The sequence below is a fragment of the Felis catus genome, chromosome B3 (genome assembly GCF_018350175.1).
Source record: "Felis catus isolate Fca126 chromosome B3, F.catus_Fca126_mat1.0, whole genome shotgun sequence".
In the NCBI taxonomy this organism is placed as follows: Eukaryota; Metazoa; Chordata; class Mammalia; order Carnivora; family Felidae; genus Felis; species Felis catus.
In genome coordinates, this window is record NC_058373.1 from 105388859 (window position 1) to 105410328 (window position 21470).

The 21470-nt window shown below is 44.2% G+C and overlaps 1 protein-coding gene across 3 annotated transcripts; it reads left to right on the top strand.

Annotated features, from left to right (window-relative positions):
* The first annotated feature begins 4879 nt into the window (after positions 1 to 4879).
* DACT1 (dishevelled binding antagonist of beta catenin 1) lies at positions 4880 to 15812 on the top strand. 3 transcript variants are annotated; one of them, XM_045059980.1, is made up of 4 exons: positions 4880 to 5001; positions 8265 to 8397; positions 9147 to 9302; positions 12761 to 15812. In XM_045059980.1, the coding sequence occupies exons 1-4, from the start codon at positions 4942 to 4944 to the stop codon at positions 14647 to 14649; spliced, it is 2238 nt and encodes a 745-aa protein (XP_044915915.1). In that variant the 5' UTR covers positions 4880 to 4941; the 3' UTR covers positions 14650 to 15812. The 3 variants fall into 3 exon arrangements, with proteins under 3 accessions (XP_044915915.1, XP_023111499.2, XP_023111500.2); XM_023255731.2 differs by lacking the exon at positions 4880 to 5001 and adding an exon at positions 5361 to 6032; XM_023255732.2 differs by lacking the exon at positions 4880 to 5001 and adding an exon at positions 5363 to 6032 and having other exon boundaries at positions 12872 to 15812.
* Positions 15813 to 21470: the final 5658 nt, after the last annotated feature.

Sequence of the window (21470 nt, forward strand, 5' to 3'; positions counted from 1 at the left end):
TTACTACCTTTCAATGAATGATATTTAGATGAAAATATTGAATTATTTTGCTATACAGCAAGTATCTCCTTATAGACTTTTTTTTTTCTTTTTTTTTTTTAGAGAGAGAGAGAGTGAGCATGAGAAGGGCAGGGGGAAAGAGAGAGAGAATCTTTTTTTAAAAATGTTTTTATTTTATTTTTGAGAAAGAGACAGAATGCAAGCAGGGGAGGGGCAGAGAGAGAGGGAGACACAGAGTCTGAACAGGTTCCAGGCTCTGAGCCATCTGCACAGAGCCCGACGTGGGGCTCGAGTTCATGAACAATGAGATCACGACCTGAGCCGATGTCGGAAGCTTAACTGACTGAGCCACCCAGGCACTCCAGAGAGAATCTTAAGCAGGCTCCATGAGCCCAATACGAGTCTTGATCCCAAGACCCTGGGATCATGACCTGAACCAAAATCAAGAGTCAGACGTTCAACTAAGCTACCCAGGTGCCCTCCCTATAGACATTTTAAGTATAGCTTTTAGGGGAGTAAATTTTAAGACAATAAAAAGTAAAATATAAGACCCCTTTCCCTGTAAAAAACATTTTTTATAAATGCCATTTTTTTGTGTGTGATTTTACTTGAGTATGACTTTTTAGATATAATTACAGCATATATCTGCTTTGAAAACATTACTTTGCTGATTCAGTGGTAGTTTCACAATTTGGAATTGTATATAAATTTGGAAATATATTTAGAAATACATATATTTGAAAATATATGTGGAAATATGTATATATTTGAATATATATCATCCATATATGTACGTAATTATTTAATTAGTGCCAGTTAAAATCCTAGACCATAAACTTCATGAAGGCAGGAATTATGTCTGATCTGTTCACAACTGTATCCCCAGTGCCTGTCATGTATTAGAAATACATATCTGTTGAATAAATGAATGATTACTTCAAGAGGTGCAAGGCAATGATAATGGCATGTATTTGTTTTTATCTTATAGGAACGCCTGCTTTAAAATGTCTTTCTCTCATGAAAGCGACTCAGGCTATAATTAGATTTTGTTACTTTAATGAAGAAATCACTAATGCTCATCTACAAATAAATACGATTGAAAATGTTCTGTGGGTTATCAAATTACATGTGTAATAGTTTGAGTTCATGAGCTGGAGAATTTCACTTAATTAGGGACCAGTCCCACTACAGCAGAGTAAGGGCAAAACCCACCGACCAGAATTGTTTCAAGTGACTACTTGTCTCTGAAACACCTTTAAATTTTGCCTGGGAATGAAGTAGTTTCACGGTATTAGTAAAGGCCATGTTCTAGGGTGTTTGCACTCTTGGTACACACCAACTTCCATCTGTAAATGTCAGAGCTAAGGGACTGAAGTCTGAGGTTGGTGGAGACATCAGTGATGAAGACCATCGGGGGATGCACGTTACCCCCACAGTGAGAGTCTGCAACTTAGGGTGTGCTGTATCAGGAAGCTGAGCTTCCTGAGGAACTCACCCTCAAACTTCATGGAATCATCCAGTGCTTCTTCAACAGAAACCTGGCGACAGGGAACCTTTATAACGACGCTAAAACAGTTAACAGATAACCTTTTCTTCCAGGAGTAATGAAGTGTGTGGTTGTGCACGAGTCAGTGAGGGTGGAAAGAGCTGTTTCATGGGCTTGCAAACAAGACCCGCATTGTCACAAGTTTGCTCTTTCCACCACCATTCCCTGATTCCCCCCTGCCCTCAAAAGAGTTTTAAAGTGGTCAGGGCCATGATGTTGCCCAGTTTTGCTACCAACTTTTCCTTTTTCTTGATCCTTTGTTTCAATGTCTGCTTTCTTTCCCCTATGCGCTCACTGAAGACTGATTGTGGGGTCAAGCTATAATTAGTTTATATATGAAGTTTAATTCACTGTGGCTCTTTTGGCATTAGACTCAAATGGGCTTTGATGTCTGGCTGGAGCTTTGATCCCAGACCCTCGAATGGTGGTCATCACCCCAACTCAAAGGATTGCCCTTTATTTTTCTCCCTCCTATTTGGAGACAGCTTTTCCCAATTACATCATTTGTGTTTGTTTGGCCATAAAAGCTGCAAGGCATCATTTTGTTGCTTTGCCGGAGAGCAAAACGTGCAATCGATGCTCCTTATTTTTCCCGGCTGCAGTAGAATGTTCCCTGGTGGAGAAGGCATTTGTAGAAGGATTCTGAGACTTTGGTGGGGGTGCTGGTGGGAGGGTTCTGCCCAAGGGCAAAGGGTCAGACTGTGTGATCTGAGGGACTCTTCCTGGCTGTGCCCAGGAAATATGTTGAAGCATAAACTACCCAACTACGACATATTATTGAGTCAAGACTTTTCCATGTTAGCAACTTTAATCTTACCCCCCAGGTGCCCCAGGTGGCAGATCCACTCCATCTTGAGTGCCACACTTTCAGGCTGGGGACTAACAGCTTTTCTGAGAAACTGAGGCTTGGGTGGGGCGTGGGAGCAAAAGAACTAACTAGGGCTGACCAATACTAGAAAGGAGATAACAAAGTAGCATCCGTGGAGGAAGAAGCACCCAGCGCCTGCTTTAAAAAGTAGAGAAAGAAAAATCAAAACAGTAGGAGGAAGTGAGATCCTTCTGGCAGCAGAAGGGAGCTGTGAGCAGTGGGTGATTACCTTCAACTGCCTCCGGAATACCTGCCACCAAAACAAAGAATCAAAGAGGAAGGAAAAGCCAGGCCTAGACTGGAGAGGAGAAAATTTGGCTGTTAAGAAGAGAATAGGGGCAACCCAGCTAGTCACACTTAATCTGATGACATTGGGAGTTTTCAGAAAAAAACAAAACAAAACAAAACAACCTACACAAACAAAGAGCTACAGCATTGAGCTCCTTGCTTCTAATTTCACTTGACGGCCCAAGTTTGTTTTAATTGGCATGTGAATGAACAGCATTATTTATTAATGTGTAATGGATACTTTGGAAAGCATAACCTCTTTTTCCTATTTGTGACCATTTTACTGGTGGAACCATTTGAATACATTAGTTTTAATACTTAAACTTGCTGGGAACACTTTTTCATGGAGATGTACAAGCTGTTATGGCAAATGGTTTGCTTGGGACTAATGAGCCAGCTCCAAGTGGCATTTGGTGGGGAGGGGGTGGGATGGGGGGGAGGTTCCGAGACATAGCGACTTGTCTGTCTGCTCTAGCAAGATTTATTAGTAGGGTGTAAAACACGTTTCAGCTTTTCTCCCCCCTCAACTATATAAATATAGTTGTCGATGTGTGACATAACCCAGGCCACAATAATCGACTCCACCCAGCCAAAAGGAATCTAATTCAGAGCTAGAAAGCAGGAAGCTTGCTTAGCAATTAATAGAATGAGACAATGATGAGGACGTGGGTGAGTGGCCTTTGGCATGCAGGATCTGTCATTATTCCTCAGCGCCTCACTGAAGTTATGGAAGAAAATTAGTTCCTGTGTTACCGAGAAAAGCGTTTGGCACACAGTTGGCATAAAGAAGAGGTGACCTGAATAGAAGTGATTTTGTATGCTGATGAACACTTGAACAGAATTCTGTTTTTAGACCTGATAAACAACCTTGTAAATTATGAATCGTGGTTGTAGTTATAGTTTCTTTTATGTCTGTGAGGGACAGCAATGGAGAGGTCAGTGGAGGGTGACAAGGGAACTTGTGTATTTTTGTTTTGTTTTGTTTTTAGTAAGTATTGAGTTGATTCTACTTGTCGCAGAGATTAAATGGGTGCTATTAATTTAGATAGTATGTTAAGGTAGAAACAATTTACAATCAACCTCCATTTTTTTGAGTCTCTAGAGATCATCAGTTGGATCCTTGCAAGGCACTGTTTTGAGTACGGTAATACTAAGAGGGTATTAAAACAGTCTCTGCCTTCAGGCAATTTTTATAACATAATTGGAGAGAAGAAATACACATAAAACCCTACATACATAGATATGTGTCTACACACTCAGATAAATAACCAAACAAATAGCATTTGGTAAGAATCAGATATTCATACAATTAACCAGAGTGCAGAAGAGGGAAGTGAACTGATCTTGGAGGGAGGGTTAGACCACACAAGGTAGAAGGGGCAGCTGGGCAGCGGTGTTCGAGTCTGAAATAATGATAGAGGATGCATTCCTTCACACAGCACTTTGCCTGAACTTCAGCAGATTGTAACTTGTTGTATTTAATTTATGAGGCTTTTTGATGTATTGCTTTTTAGAACAGATACGTTGCTTTTCCATAGACAAGCCAGCTAGTGGCATTTCCAGACCTCTCTATCCCACTGAAATTCCCTGTGACCAGTGTTCCAAGAGGGACAGAGGTGACCATACCACAAATGCTACTTCAGGGGGCAAGTTTATAGGTCTCTCTGGAGTGGGGGGGGGGGGGACGGGGAAGCCACAACTCATACAATCCTTACTATCTACCAGCTTGCCACGTTGTAAAAACACACGCTCACCCCGCCCCACAAATACATATTATATAATGTATATTACTTATAACAGTAATGTACATTACTTATATAATGTAATTCTTAGAACAGGCAGGTTCTGTTAGTAGCTCCATTTCACGGTTGGGCAAAGAGAGGCATAGAGAGGCGAAGTAACTTGTTTGCACAGCTAGTCAAGGCTGGAACAGGATTCACATTCAGACAGCCTGATTTCGGAGTCTGAGCTCTTGTGTTTGCCCAAGATAGCAAATAACAACAATAAAAAGCCCAAACAAAAACCAAAGCGCGCAGGCGCGCGCGCGCACACACATTAAACCCCAGGCTTGTGAAAGAGTTGATGCAACCCCTGGCTTTACAGCGACATCCTCCAGCCTAATTTTACACGCCTTTCGTGAAAAGATAAAACAGCAACAAAACTAAGACTGAGGCAGTTTTAGAACGATATCGCACTGTGCTTTGGGTATTGCCTGTCTTTACAAAGCGGAGCCAAAGCAATGGTCTTTGAATGCACTCTCAGTACCTTGCTCGGCAAGGTGAAAGAAAGCGAAATCAGTGTGAGTGGATGTGAACAGTGGACGTGGGGGGAAAGGGTTAAGATTGTGTGCTGCAACTCGGTCGAGTTTCAGAAAGTTCTCTGGGGAGCCCAACTGCCGCGTCCCTTCGCGACCCTGCCTGCGAGGCCGACTGTAACAGGATGCTGGGGCTCGAGGCGCTCGCCCCTTGCTTTGTGCGAGGGGAAAAGAACCAATAAGGAGCGAGGCAAAAAATTGGGTGCAGTAAACCCGAAAAGGGGGCGAGGAGGCCCGCGGGAAGAGCGGGGGAGGAGAGAGGGAGGAGCGGGGAGGGCCTAGCGAGGAGGAGGCCGGCGCTGAGCGCCAGCGGCGCCCCTGACAGGAGAGGGGGAAGCCTGGGGGAGCGGGCCTCGGAGCGGAGGGGCCGGCGCGGGGAGGCGGGCGCCAGGCGGGGGTTTGCCGGGCCGCCGCGCGTGACGTAGCGCCGAGCAGGGCGTTATCAGCTGCGGGGCCGCGGCGAGGGACGCGCGGCGACAGCGGACGGCGCCGCCCGGGCCCGGACGGCTGCAGCCCGCGGCCGCGAGCGGGTCCCGGGCGCTTCTGGCCGTCGCCCCGTCGCTGCGCCCCGACTCGGGGGCGGCATGAGCCCCCGGCCGCAGCCCTAGCGCCCGCTCCTCCGCCCGGGCGGCCCGGCTGCGGTGACGGGCGCTCCTGCAGGGGTGGGGGCCATGAAGCCGAGTGCGGCCGGGACGGCGAGGGAGCTGGAGCCGCAGGCGCCGGCCCGGGGCGAGCCGCGCGCGGCGGAGCCCGAGGGGCGCTGGCGGGAGAAGGGCGAGGCGGACACGGAGAGGCAGCGCACCCGGGAGCGGCAGGAGGCCACGCTGGCCGGGCTGGCGGAGCTGGAGTACCTGCGCCAGCGCCAGGAGCTGCTGGTCCGGGGTGCCCTGCGTGGCGCCGGGGGCGCGGGGAGCGCTGCGCCCCGCGCTGGGGAGCTGCCGGGGGAGGCGGCGCAGCGCAGCCGCCTGGAGGAGAAGTTCTTGGAAGAGAATATCTTGCTGCTGCGGAAGCAGTTGGTAAGCGGTGCCTGGAGGAAGGGGCACGGCTGTCCCTGCACGGGGACTGGGGTGCGGGCAGGTGGCCTGGGGGTGGGCGCGAGGGCGCCTCTGGCCGGGGAGACGCTCCACGTTCCGGGACCCCCATTCCTGCGTGGGCGCGCGCGGCGCGTGGGCCGCCGTCGCCCACGCGTTCCTGGCGTGTCCCCGCTTTGTGTCAGGTGAGGGGCTGGCGACCCCGCGCGGATTGCCGGGAGGGGTGGCAGCCCTCCCCTCCCGCTCTGCCTTCGGGATTCTTGGAGTCGCCTGGTTGTAACCTTCAAATCTCTCCACTTCGACGAATGCAACGCCCCTCTCCCCGAATGTTTGCAAACCCTCCTTTAAAATACCCTATCTTTTGGAGGTCTTCGCTTCGTGTCCTCCCGCCGAGAAGGGACAAAAGCCGAGGAGGGGGCTTGTGGCGAGGTTAACTGTCCAATGCAGAATTTTACGATTACGCGGAAGCGCACGTAGGGCGCCCTGCCACTCCCAGGGCTCCCCCCCGCATGCCAGCTTTTGCCCGGGCTGCTGCTTAATTTCATATAGAAGCCCTTTGTATGAAGCAGCTAACACAGATGCAAATGATAGAAATTTGGCTGGGGAAAGTGCCCCGTCCCCTCATATTTTATGTGACTGGTGGTGGAGGGGGAAGAAGAGAGAACCTGCTCTTAAGACAGCGTTTATCTTACTGGATTTCCGTCAGCGTCTCAGCCAGCCATCCTGTGCCATCTTCATTAATGGGGAAGGAAAAGAACTTTGGCGCTTAATGTATTGATGAACAGCTTTTGACCCCGCCTCAGAATAATGGCGGCAGCTTTGTTACGGTGACCTCAAAAATGTAGTTTTGAAAACAGAGGGGAAAAAAAATCTTTTTTGGCCATGTGATACTGTCTGAAACTAGACGCATGCTAGATAATGTGCCTCCTCCTACAACAGCGAACATAGTGATGCCGTGTGGTTATTTGTCAAAGGGTTTCTTGTATTATGTCTTTTCAGATAATTTCTCTCTCTCCAGTCTCTCCCTCTCTGTCTCTCAGCATCACAGTACTTTTACTTTGGTTCATTTCTCCTGAAGAAACTCATTGTAGTAAAAAGGCATATAAGGTTTTTGTCTACAAGCTTTTTAAATCAAAGGACGGACAGGAGGAATGGATACTCCTGTTACATCTGTTTTTCAAGGATGTATCCTGCTTTGTACAATCCCTATTTGGCATTTTACCTTTTCTTTGGTCGCCGACCAGATGTGCATGTAACATTGGTTTGACTCCATTCTTGCTGGTGATGCCTTGTCATTGACATTTTTCTGCATTGTCTTTTACAATAGCCCCTTTTTGTCTTCACGAATCTCAAGATTGTGAGTGGCACATTCCTCTTGTCCCCTGGAGGGGAGCGAGGCAGCGCGTCAGGAGAATTTCAGTCCAGTCAGTGTTTGTGGTACTATTTTCATGTGTAGACTTGGCATTCGCGATTTGAACCAGATGCCTTTTTGGTCCTTTTGCTTTTCCAGCAATAGGAAGCACTAGGTGGCAGTGTGAGTTAGCACTACAGATCTGTCATCTTTGGAAACCTGAGTTGAGTTCAAATCTTGATGGACCTTCCCTTGAGGGTTTTGGATTTTGCTAGCTCACACTATACTTGGCACTGGCTATTAGTATTCGTTTCTCACTTTCAAAGGCCCTAAGACTGATTAAACCCCACAAAGCAACTAATAGAAGACAAAACTCTGCAGGACATTTGGCCAGAAAATCTCACCTAAGTAAGGGTATAGTGTATTGTAGGGAATCTGTTACACTCTGACTTCAAATTAAAGAGTCTGCTGTGAAGCACTGTTTTGCAAGAAATTGGGTGTACATAGAGGATTTAAAAGAATCTCGTTGTGTTTTCTTATCCTTAACCTATACAAAGTGAGTTTGTGTAAGTTGAAACAAAAAGCAAGTCCTGTTTTTATGAAGAAACTTTATAGCACCGCAAAATGTGAGAAAGTGAAATGAAACATAGGACATATTCTTGAAGTTTTTTTTGTTTTGTTTTGTTTTTTGTGTTTTTTTTTTTTTGTTTTTTTTTGTTTTTTTAATTCCAGGTCATCCAGTAAAAATTTTGGTTTTGGAAGATTTAGTGAACTTTCCAAATGGCAATTTGAGTACTTAGAGCAGACTTTCTGATTCTTTGTCACCTAAATGTGTTCATTTCTGCCCCCCCCCCCCCCCCAATCAGAATTGTTTGAGGAGAAGAGATGCTGGTTTGTTGAATCAGTTGCAAGAACTTGACAAGCAGATAAGTGACCTGAGACTGGATGTAGAAAAGACATCTGAAGAGCACCTGGAGACAGACAGTCGGCCCAGCTCAGGTGAGTGTGTGACACTAGGACAGAACTCTGCACTTGAGTTCTACTTCATTCCACTGTTTAACTTTCCCAGACCTGCAAAAGGCAATGGAGTTTGTTTCTAGTGCAGAGAGAATAAAAAAAAAAAAAAAGCAGTCTGCCATTCAGTTGTATGAGAGGGAAATAAAACCAGATGACCAAATTTTTAATAATGAGATTGATCTGACTGGAGTCTCCTGAGTTTAAAAATAAAAGCTTCTATTCAAATTTCTGGAAGAGCAGTCCTCCTTTGAAACTTGAGAAAGTCAGAACTGGGCTAGAAAATTAGTCACACTTCAACTTCCTGAGACCACTTCAAAAGTTTTTTTTTTTTTCTTCTTCTTTTTCTTCTTCTTTTAAGCCATTTGGCTCCTTAAATAGATTTTTTTCTTCAAATTATTCTTTCTGAAACATTCATGATAAAGTTGGGGCTTTGACAGATCTAAGTCTCTTTCCTTGCACATCTTTAAAGGTGGGGTCAAAAAGGCAGGTCAGTTTGAGGGTGAGAGTAGCTTTGAAATGTATCCATAGATATGGGCTCTTTGCCTTTTCCTAAGGATTACTTGAAATAAAACTTGAAATTCACACTAAATCCAGTGAACCAGAATCGCTCCCCACCCCACCAAAGTGTCCCCTTCCTACCTTTTCTAGATGATTAACCCTTTTCCTTTTAAACACAAATGTATGCTATTGCTTGACATGATCTTAATTCCAAATGGTGTTTTTATTTGTAGGGTTTTATGAGCTGAGTGATGGGGCTTCAGGATCCCTTTCCAATTCCTCTAACTCGGTCTTCAGTGAGTGTTTATCCAGTTGTCATTCCAGCACCTGCTTTTGCAGCCCCTTGGAGGCAACCTTGACTATCTCAGATGGTTGCCCCAAATCTGCAGGTAAGACTTTTTAGAATTGATAGACATTTTTAGCTGGAAAAGGTGAAAGGCCCTTAACGGTTATCTAGCTTTAACCCCTTCTACTGACAGAAAAACAAAAGGTCAGAGAAGTTCATCAACTTGCTACGTTTCATGACATAGCTTTATATTGTGCTGGTAGCAAGACAGCTTCTCTTTAGAAATCCTGTCCCAATATTACAGGTCTTGAGCTCTGTTTGTGAGCCTTTGCTGTGAGTTTGACTTGTTTGTATTTCTTTGGAAAGCCACTTTGGATCTCTTTTTTTATAATCATTTAAAGCTAAAGCTTACAGTAAGTTAAATATGTCTGTCAGGCTGCTTGGCACTTCAGGGAGCAGTGGTCCCTCCACATTCTCCAGAATGTCTTGCGTGATGGCAGCTTGTCTTTTCTTTTAGGAGGTGGGTGGGATGAGATTCCCGTAGGCCGTGTGCCATTGTTTCCACTTTGGGCTATCCTTGGAGTGACCTCAGGAGAGAGTCATGCTATTGTCGGTATTGGAAGTTTCTGCATTTCCACTATGTGTCAAACACGTATGCTCTGCATATATTTATCTCCTTTGAATCCTCCCAGTAGTTCTGCAGGGTGTGCAAGTCTTGTTAGCTGCCGTTTGTATGTCAGAAAAATGAGGTCTAGTTAGGTTAATTAACAGGTTCATTGTTTAAGGTTAATATACTAGCGAGTGGCAGAGGCAGGACTCAAGCTCAGGACCAGTTGTCAGGTCCATGTTTTCCCACCACACTAGGAATTCAGAAATTTCTGTGTTCAACCTTCTCATTGAACAGAGGAGGAATTTGGTTTTATAAAACAGTTCTCCAGGGGCTCCTCATTTTCTGAATGGCAGAATTGTTGCTGAAACTTGGGACTCCTTTCTTAGTTTTGCTTTACTGTGATTCCTCAGAAGAGCAGAGAGGAGATGGAGAGCTGTAGGTGCTATAGCACAAGTCACTGCACTCTTGGTTTGTCTGTGTTCTCCACTTGGGCGTAAGGCTGAACTTTTGAGATCCAAGCAATGCAAACATAACGCCAAACAACTGAGGCTGCTAAGTGGCTGGTGTCTTTGAGTTTGTACACTGTGCTGTCAGCAGCAATCATTTGGGGAAGCACACATCTGTGTTATCTAGAGTGTCTAGGCCTCAAGTTCATTGGTAATTGCTCCCCTTCACTCTGCAGATCTGGTTTCAGAGGGAAACTTTAAAACCCACTAAAGGCGTTTGGTATAGGTTTTCTTTGAAGACAGACTCCTGATCTCCCAAATGCCACATCTTCACATAATTGAGACAGTTGTACTGGGCCTTGGAGACTGAGATGTCAGTCTTGTTCCTTAACTGTAAGTTGGGAAAAGGGACAGAATAGTAAAGTGTGGGTAAATGTAGGGCAATGCTTTAAGTAGGGCAAGTATATGGTAGTAGAGGAGGAAAGATGAGCAACGATATTAGCTAGAAAGGGTTCTTCTCCTTGTTGCCATAAGCTATTGGGAGTGGAGGTGGGGGGTAGGGACACAGCACATTTTATATTATAATAATCTTTGCTTTACAAATGAATCGTATCATTACTGGATCCAGACTGTATTTTTCCCCAGGACTTCTAATTATCATCGAAGGTCATGGAGCTTTCTCTTAACTTAAATAATTTACATAGAATCCGGCACATAGTAAGTTTTCAATATTTGAGTGAATAAATATAATACAGGATATCTTAAGTAGTGATAAAAACTTTGATTTTCTCTAAGTTCATTAAAGGGATTTGATATTTACAACAGTCACCAAGGAAAGATATCAAAATCATTTAATTCAGCAAGAAAGCTTGAGTTCATTGTATTTTGGCATTTACATTTTTGAGATGTGAAAATTTATTCATTAATACAACAGCTCAATCTCTTAAAACCGTTATCAAGAATTCCTTCCCAGTTAAAAATATTGCCTTATTGGGGCGCCTGGGTGGCTCGGTTGGTTGAGTGTCCAACTTCGGCTCAGGTCATGATCTCATAGTTTGTGAGTTCGAGCCCCGCGTTGGGCTCTGTTCTGACAGCTCAGAGCCTGGAGCCTGCTTCAGATTCTGTCTCCTTCTCTCTCTGCACCTTCCCACTTGTGCTGTCTCTCTGTGTCTCAAAAATAAATAAATGTAAAAAAAAAAAATTAAAAAATATTGCCTTATTTTTTAGTGTCATTCTTAAAAATATAAAGTGATAATTATTTACGTTTGGTTACTCTCCAGTGAAATTTGATCGGTTTCTTTGACCTTTCAACTGACAGTTATACTCGAACATGTCATTAAGAATTGAGCCTAAAAAAAAAAAAATATGAGGAGAAAGCTCAGAGAAAGTACAGTTTATCTGCAGTATTTCTTTTTTTTTTTTTAATTTTTTTTTTTCAACGTTTATTTATTTTTGGGACAGAGAGAGACAGAGCATGAACGGGGGAGGGGCAGAGAGAGAGGGAGACACAGAATCGGAAACAGGCTCCAGTCTCTGAGCCATCAGCCCAGAGCCTGACGTGGGGCTCGAACTCACAGACCGCGAGATCGTGACCTGGCTGAAGTCGGACGCTTAACCGACTGCGCCACCCAGGCGCCCCTATCTGTAGTATTTCAAAAGGAAAACAAGAATAGAACACAGAGGGCCCAGAGAAAGAATGACTCAAAAAATAAGCGTTTTTTTTTTCCTAGTTATAAATGCAGTGCATACTTACTGAAAATTTAGAAAATAGAAAATGAAGAAGAAAGTAAATCTCACTTGCTTTCTCACTATACTGCAGTGCTATTGGCATCTTGGGGTGCTTCATCTCAGACTTTCTTCACATATATAGTCTGGCTAAAATCGTAATCATAGTCTGGCATTATATCATGCTTTTCACTAACCTTTAAAGCATATCCACATATTATTCAATAGTTTGAAAGGAGTTTTAATGGCTGAATATTTTTCCCTCAGAGGATGTATCATATCTTGTTACAAATATCTTTGTTAAATATTTGTTTCCCTCATCCAGTAGTATGGGCTGTAGAGCAGCTTGCTCTCTCTCTCTCTCTCTCTCTCAAAAATAAATAAACATTAAAAAAATTCTTTTTAAAAAAGGGGCGCCTGGGTGGCTCAGTCAGTTAAGCCTCTGACTTTGGCTCAGGTCATGATGTCATGGTTCGTGACTTGGAACCCCGCGTTGGGCTCTGTGCTGACAGCCTGGAGCTTGGAACCTGTTTCGGATTCTGTCTCCCTTTCTCTCTGCCCCTCCCCCGCTCTCTCTCTCTGTCTCTCAAAAATAAACAAACATTAAAAAAAAAAACAAAAGCCAAAAAACAGAACTAGAACAGCTTGTAGGAATAGTTGTTGACTCTTTAGCATTCTCTCTCCCCCCCCCCGTGAGTGTGTTTTCGTAGAAATTGGCCTGAGTCAAGCTGGTGCTGACCGATTCAGTTCTTCAGAGTGTATCCTTTAAATGTTTTTCAGATCTCATAGGACGGCTGGAATACAAAGAAGGCCGCTGCGAAGACCAGGCCTCAGGGGCGGTTGGCCGTTCCCCCTCTACATCACAATTTAATTCCCTTGGTGTCATTGCAGATGTGCATCCCAAGTACCAGTGTGATCTGGTGTCTAAAAACGGGAACGATGTGTATCGCTATCCCAGCCCGCTTCACGCCGTGGCCGTGCAGAGCCCCATGTTTCTCCTTTGCCTGACGGGCAACCCTCTGAGGGAAGAGGAGAGGCTTGGTAACCATGCCGGTGACATCTGTGATGGATCTGAGCCGGACGCCATCAAGATGGCCACTTCCTTACCATCTCCAAGCAGTTTGTGGTCTGCTCCCCATCCTTCGTCCAGTAAGAAAATGGACGGCTACATTCTGAGCCTGGTCCAGAAAAAAACACACCCCGTAAGGACCAACAAACCAAGAACCAGTGTGAACGCTGACCCCACGAAGGGGCTTCTGAGGAACGGGAGCGTTTGTGTCAGAGTGACCGGGGGCGTCTTACAGGGCAACAGCGGGAACCTTAAGAATCCTAAACAGGTGCTTTTGCCCCCTGGCGGAGTCCCTTCTTTGGACAGTGGGACGTTCTCCCCGCCGAAGCAGTGGTCCAAAGACTCAAAGGCAGAACCACTGGAAGGCAAGAGGTTGTCCCCGCCGGAGGGCGCTGCCGCTGAACTTCCAAGTAAGCATGTGCCCAAGAATGCCAAGCCAGCTTCGCAGGAACACGCTCGGGGGCCCGCCGCCGTGTCGGGGGACTCCCCCAGAGACAGCATTCAGGTCCTCGCTGCCTCTCCGAAGGAGAGCCCTGGGAGGGGCCCGGCCCCGCCGCAGGAGAACAAAGCTGGGCAGCCGCTGAAAAAGGTGCCCCAGAAAGGCGGCCTGCCGCCCGCCCCTCCGGCAGCGCCCCCTGTCGCCCCCGCGGCGCTGCTGGCCGCGGCTTTCGCGGTGGAGGAGCGGCCCGCGCTGGATTTCAAGAGCGAGGGCTCCTCTTCGCAGAGCCTGGAGGAAGCGCCCCCCGTGAAGGCGCAGTCGGGCCCGGGCCCGCAGCCCGGCGGCCGGCCCCATCGCGGCGTCCGGACGGCGGCCGGGCCGCGGGGCTGCGGCCCGAAGCACCGGGCCCAGGCCCTCCACGGGCCGGACGGCGCGCTGCCCGCCGTGAGGGAGAAGAGCCGCGCGGCCGGCAAGAAGTGCCGGTTCCCCGACGACGTGGATACAAATAAGAAGCTCAGGAAGGCCTCGTCGCGGGGCAGGAGGGGCGGGGGCGGCCAGCCCGAGGCGGGCCTCCCCAGCCGGCCGCTGCCTGGGGGCCACAGGGCGGGCGCGGCCAGGGCGCACGGCCACGGCCGGGAGGCGCTGGTGGCCAAGCCCAAGCACAAGCGAACCGACTCGCGGCGCTGGCGCTCGGCCGCGGAGGTGTCCCTGGAAGAGGCCCTGCGGCGGTCGCGGCGCGGCCGGCGCGAGCACGTGGGGCTGTACCCCGCCGCCGTGCCGCTGCCCTACGCCAGCCCCTACGCGTACGTGGCCAGCGACTCGGAGTACTCGGCCGAGTGCGAGTCGCTCTTCCACTCCACCGTGCTGGACACCAGCGAGGACGAGCGCAGCAACTACACCACCAACTGCTTCGGGGACAGCGAGTCCAGCGTGAGCGAGGGGGAGTTCGCGGGCGACAGCACGAGCTCCAGTGACTCCGAGGAGAGCGGGGGCCTCATCTGGTCCCAGTTCGTGCAGACTCTCCCCATCCAGGCGGTCGCAGGCCCAGACCTCCACGGCAACCCCACGAAAACCTTTGTCAAAATCAAGGCTTCCCATAACCTCAAGAAGAAGATCCTCCGCTTTCGGTCCGGCTCCCTGAAACTGATGACGACCGTTTGAGGGACATCATTGGGGGGGGGGGGGGGGAGGATGGGCTGTTGTCTAGTCACCCAGGAGCAAGGTGGCGGCTTCTTTTTCTGTGTGACAGTTCCCTGGAATGCTTTTCCTTTTGTTGAGGTAAATTATGTCTCGTCTTCATCATGTAGGGACACTAGTGCCTTTGATGGAAGGTAAAGAATGTTTTGCTGGTTAGGAGTAAATACTGAGTTTTGCTGGTGGTGATAGTGAACGAGTTTTGTGGTAGCAGGTGATTTTTATTTGAAATACTCTGAGCATCGGTGAAGGCGCAGGTTTCGATGCTCAAGTCTTACTGCGATGAGATTCAGATTACTTTTGACCTGAAGGTCAGGTGGATGGAATTTAGGACATACATTTGCTTCTTGGGTCTTTAGGGCAGCGTCTCCACGAGAGTTTTCCGGTTGAGAGGCATCGCATACAAGTGTGTGAAGTAGGTACGTCGGACAGTCATTGTTTTCCGGAATTTTTTATACCGTCTCCCTTTCTCAGCTGTATCCCCATTCTGTTTTCTTCCCAGAACTGTTTGGTTAACTGGACTCAGAACTCGAAGACCAGACCCTAGATCCAGAGCTGGTGACCTGGGTAAGGGAGGCTGGTAATAACCTTAAAAGGATTCCCTAAAACTTTTGCCACACTTGGTGCCTAGGCCCTGGTTACAGTTACCCTTTTAGGGCCGATTAGCCAACATTTTGATGCCTTCCTCCTCCTCTCTGAGTTGCAGCAGATCCAGCCATTTCTTCCTGGAAGGTCTTGCCTTTGGGATAACATTTTGGTCCTTGGGTACAGAAAAATTCACTTCTAATGACATAACCTTTGAGTGCGACTCCAAGCCCAGAATTGCTCACTGAACACTGTGCCACCTGAACATTGGCCTGAACATATTAGTGCAATCCAGTCCAGATTGGACCACTGACCCTGTCTGGAAGGGCTTTTTAAAAAAAAATTTTTTTTTTGGTAAACAGTATTGTGTAAAGCTGTTTTTTTATACCAATATATGCATGTTTTGTGCATGAGTAGCAAGTGTTTTTTATATTTCTATTGATGTTAAATTACTGTTTGATATAAACAGTATGTGTTTTTATATATCATTGTGTAAATTTAATATAACGCATTTTATGCTGTAATAAACAATTTGTTTTACTGCTGTTAAGTTTGTTATTTGGGTATAAAACCAGTTACGCATCTAAATCTTGTGCTGATGATTTTGGTATTTCTGTTTCTATTCTAGCATTAGAATATTTGCAATAATTAAAGCAGGTTTTAGGTGTAGTCTTCGAATGAATGGTGAGTAAATAAATGAGGGAAAGCAAACCACTTCTTTAGAATAGTTAAGGTAGGGGCGCCAGGGTGGCTTAACTGACTGGCTCAGGTGGTGATCTCCTGGTCCTGAGATCAAGTGCATTGGGCTCTGAGCTGATTGTGGAGCCTAATTGGGATTCTCATTCTCTCTCTCTCTCCCTCTCTCCCCCTCTCCCCCTCTCCCCCTCTCCCTCTCTTTCTCTTCTCTCCCTCTGTCCCGCTCCCCTGTTCTCACTCTCTCCATAAAAATAAATACCCATTAAAAAAAAAAAACAGTTAAGATACTTCTTCAAAATTTGAAGTAAATTTGGTAGATGTTTTCTAAGGAAGATAATTTTTGAGAATTTCACCCATCCCCCAACTTTTTAGTAGAAAAAAATTTCCAACATGGAGAAGTGGAAATGATAGCACAGTGAACACCTGTGTAGCAATTCAGCAGTTGCTAACGTTTTGCTATACTGCTTTAACTCTGTATATATTAGGTTAAACCATATTGCTGATTTTAAAGATCAAAGACAGATTTTGGCAATCCTCCTTCCACCATGCTACTGCATTATTTTAAAGTAAATTTCAGGCATTGTGATATTTCATCTAAAAACTTAAGCATGTATTTCCTAAGAATAAGGAGACTCTTTTGTATATAACTACAACATCATGATCACACAAGGAAAACTGATAATAATTCTTAATATCATCGAATATTTAATCTCTATGCAAATTTTCCAATTTGTTTCAGAATTTTTTAACAGCAGCTTCCTCCCTTTTGTCCCAGCGAGGATTCAGTCAGTATATTGCATTTGGTTTTAGATCTCTAGTCTTTTTAGCCTAGAATAGTCTCCCCTCTTTTCTTAAAAATGACATTGGGCTATTAAAGTCAGGACAGTTGTCTTGCAGAAGGGCCCACATTCTGGATTTGGGTGTTTCCTGATGCTGTCTTTTAACATCTAGTCCCTCTGTTTCCCATGAACCCAGTAAGGCTTGATTGGATTCAGGTTAAACATTCTTGGCAAGAGGATTTCACTAGTGGTCTTGTGTGTTTTCATTGCTTCATAGTGGGAAACAATATCAGGTTGCTGTACTATTACTGAATTCAAGAGTGATTCCCTTGATTAAGTTGGTGAGCAGAGATTTCTCCATTATAAAGGTGTTTTTCCTCTTTGCAAGTGGTTAGTATTTGTGGGTGATTCTTCCATATTATATGGATATTCTTCACAACCTTCCACTTGATGGATTTAGCTGACACTGCTGATCCTTGCCTGAATCAGTTGTTGCCTTAGGGATTCCAAATGATGGTTTTCTAGAGAGCTTTCCCTCTAGCTTTATTAGCTAACATTCTATAACATTCCCTTTTTCTTTTTTGAATATTACAATGGACTCCTAGATTTTATTTTTATTCTTATGTTTAGAATTATGTCAGATACTAAATTTTAATGTGACCAAAATTCCTTAACTATTCGATTTTTAAATTTGTCTTGGAAATATTTTATATGCCTTTTATCTCTAAGAAGGTTTTTAACTTTGGAACATAGCAAGTGATTCTCCATGGCTTATAAAGGTAAGATATCTTTTTTTTAAACAAGACATTTTTTTTTTAGCAAGACAGCTTAGACAACTCAATTCTTCAAAATGTTGTTAGTCTTTTAGTATTCATATATTTTTATATGCAACCAATCATTCTGCTTAGACTAGAATTTCTTTGACTACCTGATTAAATTTAAGCCAAGCACAAACAAGGAGATGATCTCACCATCTTTTCTAATGCTGTGATCCCATCTCTTTGGGGGGAGGCTGTAAAGTTTATCGCGTAAGGCAACTGTGACCTGCAGTCAGTTCTTGAATCATTTCCAAGTTGTTCTCAATGAGCATTATTCTCGGAAGGAGACGCTTTCTGAAAACCAGCCTCTGGATAATTACATTTTAGGTGACAGAACGCCAAACGAAGAAAAGCGTGAAAAACAGGATTTTCAAAGAACCCCGGGTTTGTCCTCCTCTATCTCCTGCTTGACTTCTCTGTACCCAGCAGTTGCACTGCGCTTGGAAAATTGGGTTTTGTCTGTTTCAGTGACAAAAATAGTTGCCATTGTTGTCACACACAAAAATCTCTTTATTTTCCTTTATTGAAATAAATTACAAATGCTCATTTTCAAAAGAGAAAAAATGATATCTGAACAAAGCACAGGTGTTTAAATTGTCTGTTAATCCTCCTCAAATCCTACTCCAGCAAGTTTGGTGTATATATTTCCATATTGTCTTATATGCACATAGAAATATATAATCTTTATATTTTTTCTTCAAAACGAAGTCTCAAGCTATATGTATTATATATTATTCTGTAACTTGCTTCCTTCATTTCATGGACCTGTATAGTAGATATATTTCCTAATTCTTTTTAATGGGGTTCTAAGTGTGTCCTCACTGAGGAAAAAAGGCACGAGATTTTATGGCCTACTTGTTTGCTCTGCTTAGAAAAATTCTACTTTTTAGCAACAAAAGTGTTAACCCGAGTGCTATACCTTTGCACGCACACTGCCTTTCTATGTTTCTAGTGTATTTTGTTATTTTGTATTGTGAGCTCACTTCCAGTGGGGTATTATTGGGTGCATCCTGTGAGGCTTGATTCAAGATTTTACCATACACGGAAGTTTTGTGTTTCTTTCCCATCAGGTGCTTCAGGGACATTTTCAGCCTGGGCCACATTTTATTTTTTTAATTTAAAAAAAATTTTTTAAGTTTATTTATTTATTTTTAGTAATCTCTACACTCAGTGTGGAGCTTGAATTCACAACCCTGAGATCAAGAGTCACATGCTTTTTCCACTGAGCTGGCCAGGCGCCCCCTGGGCTACCTTTTAGATTAATTTCTTTACTTTGGTTTACCTGACTGTGGAGGTAGTATGTATTCAAACCCTGAGCCCACATGAGGATAGGCATGTTCTCAGAGAAGACCTTTTCCAAGGCAGAAGAGCTTCCTTATTTTCATCCTGGGCTAGCAAGTAGAATGTTTTCCTGGACCAACCTTTTACTGAGTGTGTAGCCCTTCATTGCTTTCAGGATTATGAGGAAGTCTCAGTCCGAAATCCAAGCCAACTTCCTGTCCCTGAGCGCCTGTCTAAACCAAAGCCCCTTGCTTAAGGCACCAGCAACCTCTCTCCCAACTCTTTCAGAGTAGACTAAACTTGGGTGTCTTTCTTCTTAGTGAAGTTAATACACAGGATATTTGTTAATAATTTATCAATCATTTCTGTTTTGCAGTGAGATGATTAGGTTATTCAGTTCACCATATGGCTGGAAGCAATGAACTAACTACTTGTTGCCTTTGTCAATAAGTTGGATTTTCCCTCCCCCCTCTTGTTTTTGGTACAAGTTTATTGAGATGCAGTTGAAGTCCAGTACAACGCACATATCCGAACTGCACAATTTGAACAGTTTTGACATATGTATACACCCATGTAACCACTACAATCAATGCAACAAACATTTCCATCATTCTCAGAAGTTGCCTCTATACGTTTTCTAACCCGTCTCTCCCTCCACACCTTTCCCCAGGCAACCACTGATTTGCTTTCTGTCACTAATGATTACTTTGTATGTAGTGTACTCTTTTTTTTTGCCTGAATTTTTCATTTCACATAATGATTTTTGGATTCTTCCATGCTATTTTATGCCTCAATAGATCATTCCTTTTTTATTGCCGGGTTGTATTCCTTTGGTAGATACATGACAGTTTGTTTATCCTATTTACTTGTTGATGGACATTTGGGTTATTTCCAGTTTGGGGCTATTATAAAAAAAAAAAAGCTGTCAAGAACATTCACGTACTGGTCTTTGTGGGAAAAGACGTCTTTGTTTCTTTTGGTTAAATGTGCAGGAGTAGAATGTCTTAGTCTTGGGGCAGGTATGTTTTTAACTTTTTAAGAAATTACAAAAATATATTCCAAACTGATTGTACCATTTTACATTCCTACCAGGAAGGTAGGAGAGTTTTGTTTACTCCACATCCTTGCTATTGTTTGACATGCTCAGTCTTTTTCATTTCAGCCACTCCAGTGGATGTATAATGGTAACTCATTGTGGTTTTAAGTTGAATTTCCCTAATAACTAATGATGGTGAGTATCTTTTCATGTGCTTATTGGCCATCTCTATATATCTTCGGTTAGTTGTCCGCTCAAATAGTCCATTTAAAAAACTGGGTGATTGGTCTTCATATGGAATTGTAAGAGTTGTTTATAAGTACAAGTCCTTTGATAAATGTTGTGAATGTTTTCTCCCAGTCTGTGGCTTGCCTTTTCACTTTCTTAATGGCGCCTTATAAAAACAAAAGTTTTACACTTTTATCAAGTCCAATTTTCTATCTTTTCTTTTATGGTTTGTGGTTTTGGTGTCTCATCTAGGAAATCTTGTTTAATCCACGGTTGCAAAGTTTTTCTTCTAGAAGTTTTATGATTTTAGGTTTACACATAGGCCATTGACCTTCTTTTGAGTTAATTTTTGGGTATGATGTGAAGTAAGAATAGATGTTCAATTTTTCCAAACAGATATCCAGTTGATCTATAACTATTGTTGAGGAGTGCCTGGTGGCTCAGTCGGTTAGGTGTCCGACTTTGGCTCAGGTCATGATCTAGTGGTTCATGAGTTTAAGCCCCCCATTGCACTATGTGCTGACAGCTCAGAGCCTGGAGCCTGCTTCAGATTCTGTGTGTGTCTTTCTCTCTCTGACCCTCCCCTGCTCGTGCTCTGTTTCTCTCTCTCTCCCAAATATACAATAAAACATAAAAATTTGTAACTATTTGTTGAAATAACTTTCCCTTAGGAATTGACACTTTTGTAAACACACACTCAACCAAACAATTGATACATGTATGTATCTATTTCTGGATTCTGTTGCTGCATTTATCTGTATGCCTTTTTTAATACCAAACTGTCTTGGTTTTTGTAGCTTTATAGTATTGAAATCAGGTAAGGCAAGACTTCCAACTTCGCTTTTTTCATTCTCCTTCTTAATTCCTTTGATTGGTCTAGATTCTTTGCATTGTCATATACATTTTAGAATCAGTTTGTCAATTTCTACTAAACAAAAATGAAATAAAAACCCTGCTTAAATTGTTATTGGTATCAAATGGAATATAGTTTGCACAAGTATACTGCCATTTTAAAAATAATGAGTTTTTGGGTGCCTGGGTGGCTCAGTCATTTAAGCGTCTGACTCTTGACTTTGGCTCAGGTCATGATCTCATGGTTCATGAGATCAAGCCCCAGGATGGGCTCTGCACCAACATTCCAGAGCCTGCTTGGGATTCTCTCTCACTCTCACTTTCTCAAAATAAACAAACATTAAAAAAAATTAAAAATAATGAGTTTTTAATCCATGAGTATGCTGTATCTTTCCATCTATTTAAGTCTTCAATTTTCTTCAGGAAGGTTTTGTAATTTTTAGTGTACAGGTCCTGGTCATCTTTTGCTAGATTTATTCCTATGTATTTTATGATTTTTGGTGATAATATGAA

Excerpts from the sequence above, each read along its gene's own strand:
- DACT1 (XM_023255731.2), top strand. The coding sequence starts at position 5,688 with ATGAAGCCGAGTGCGGCCGGGACGGCGAGGGAGCTGGAGCCGCAGGCG. Across the intron at positions 8,398-9,146 it reads AGACAGTCGGCCCAGCTCAG|GGTTTTATGAGCTGAGTGAT; the intron begins GTGAGTGTGTGA and ends TTTTATTTGTAG. Across the intron at positions 9,303-12,760 it reads TGGTTGCCCCAAATCTGCAG|ATCTCATAGGACGGCTGGAA; the intron begins GTAAGACTTTTT and ends AATGTTTTTCAG.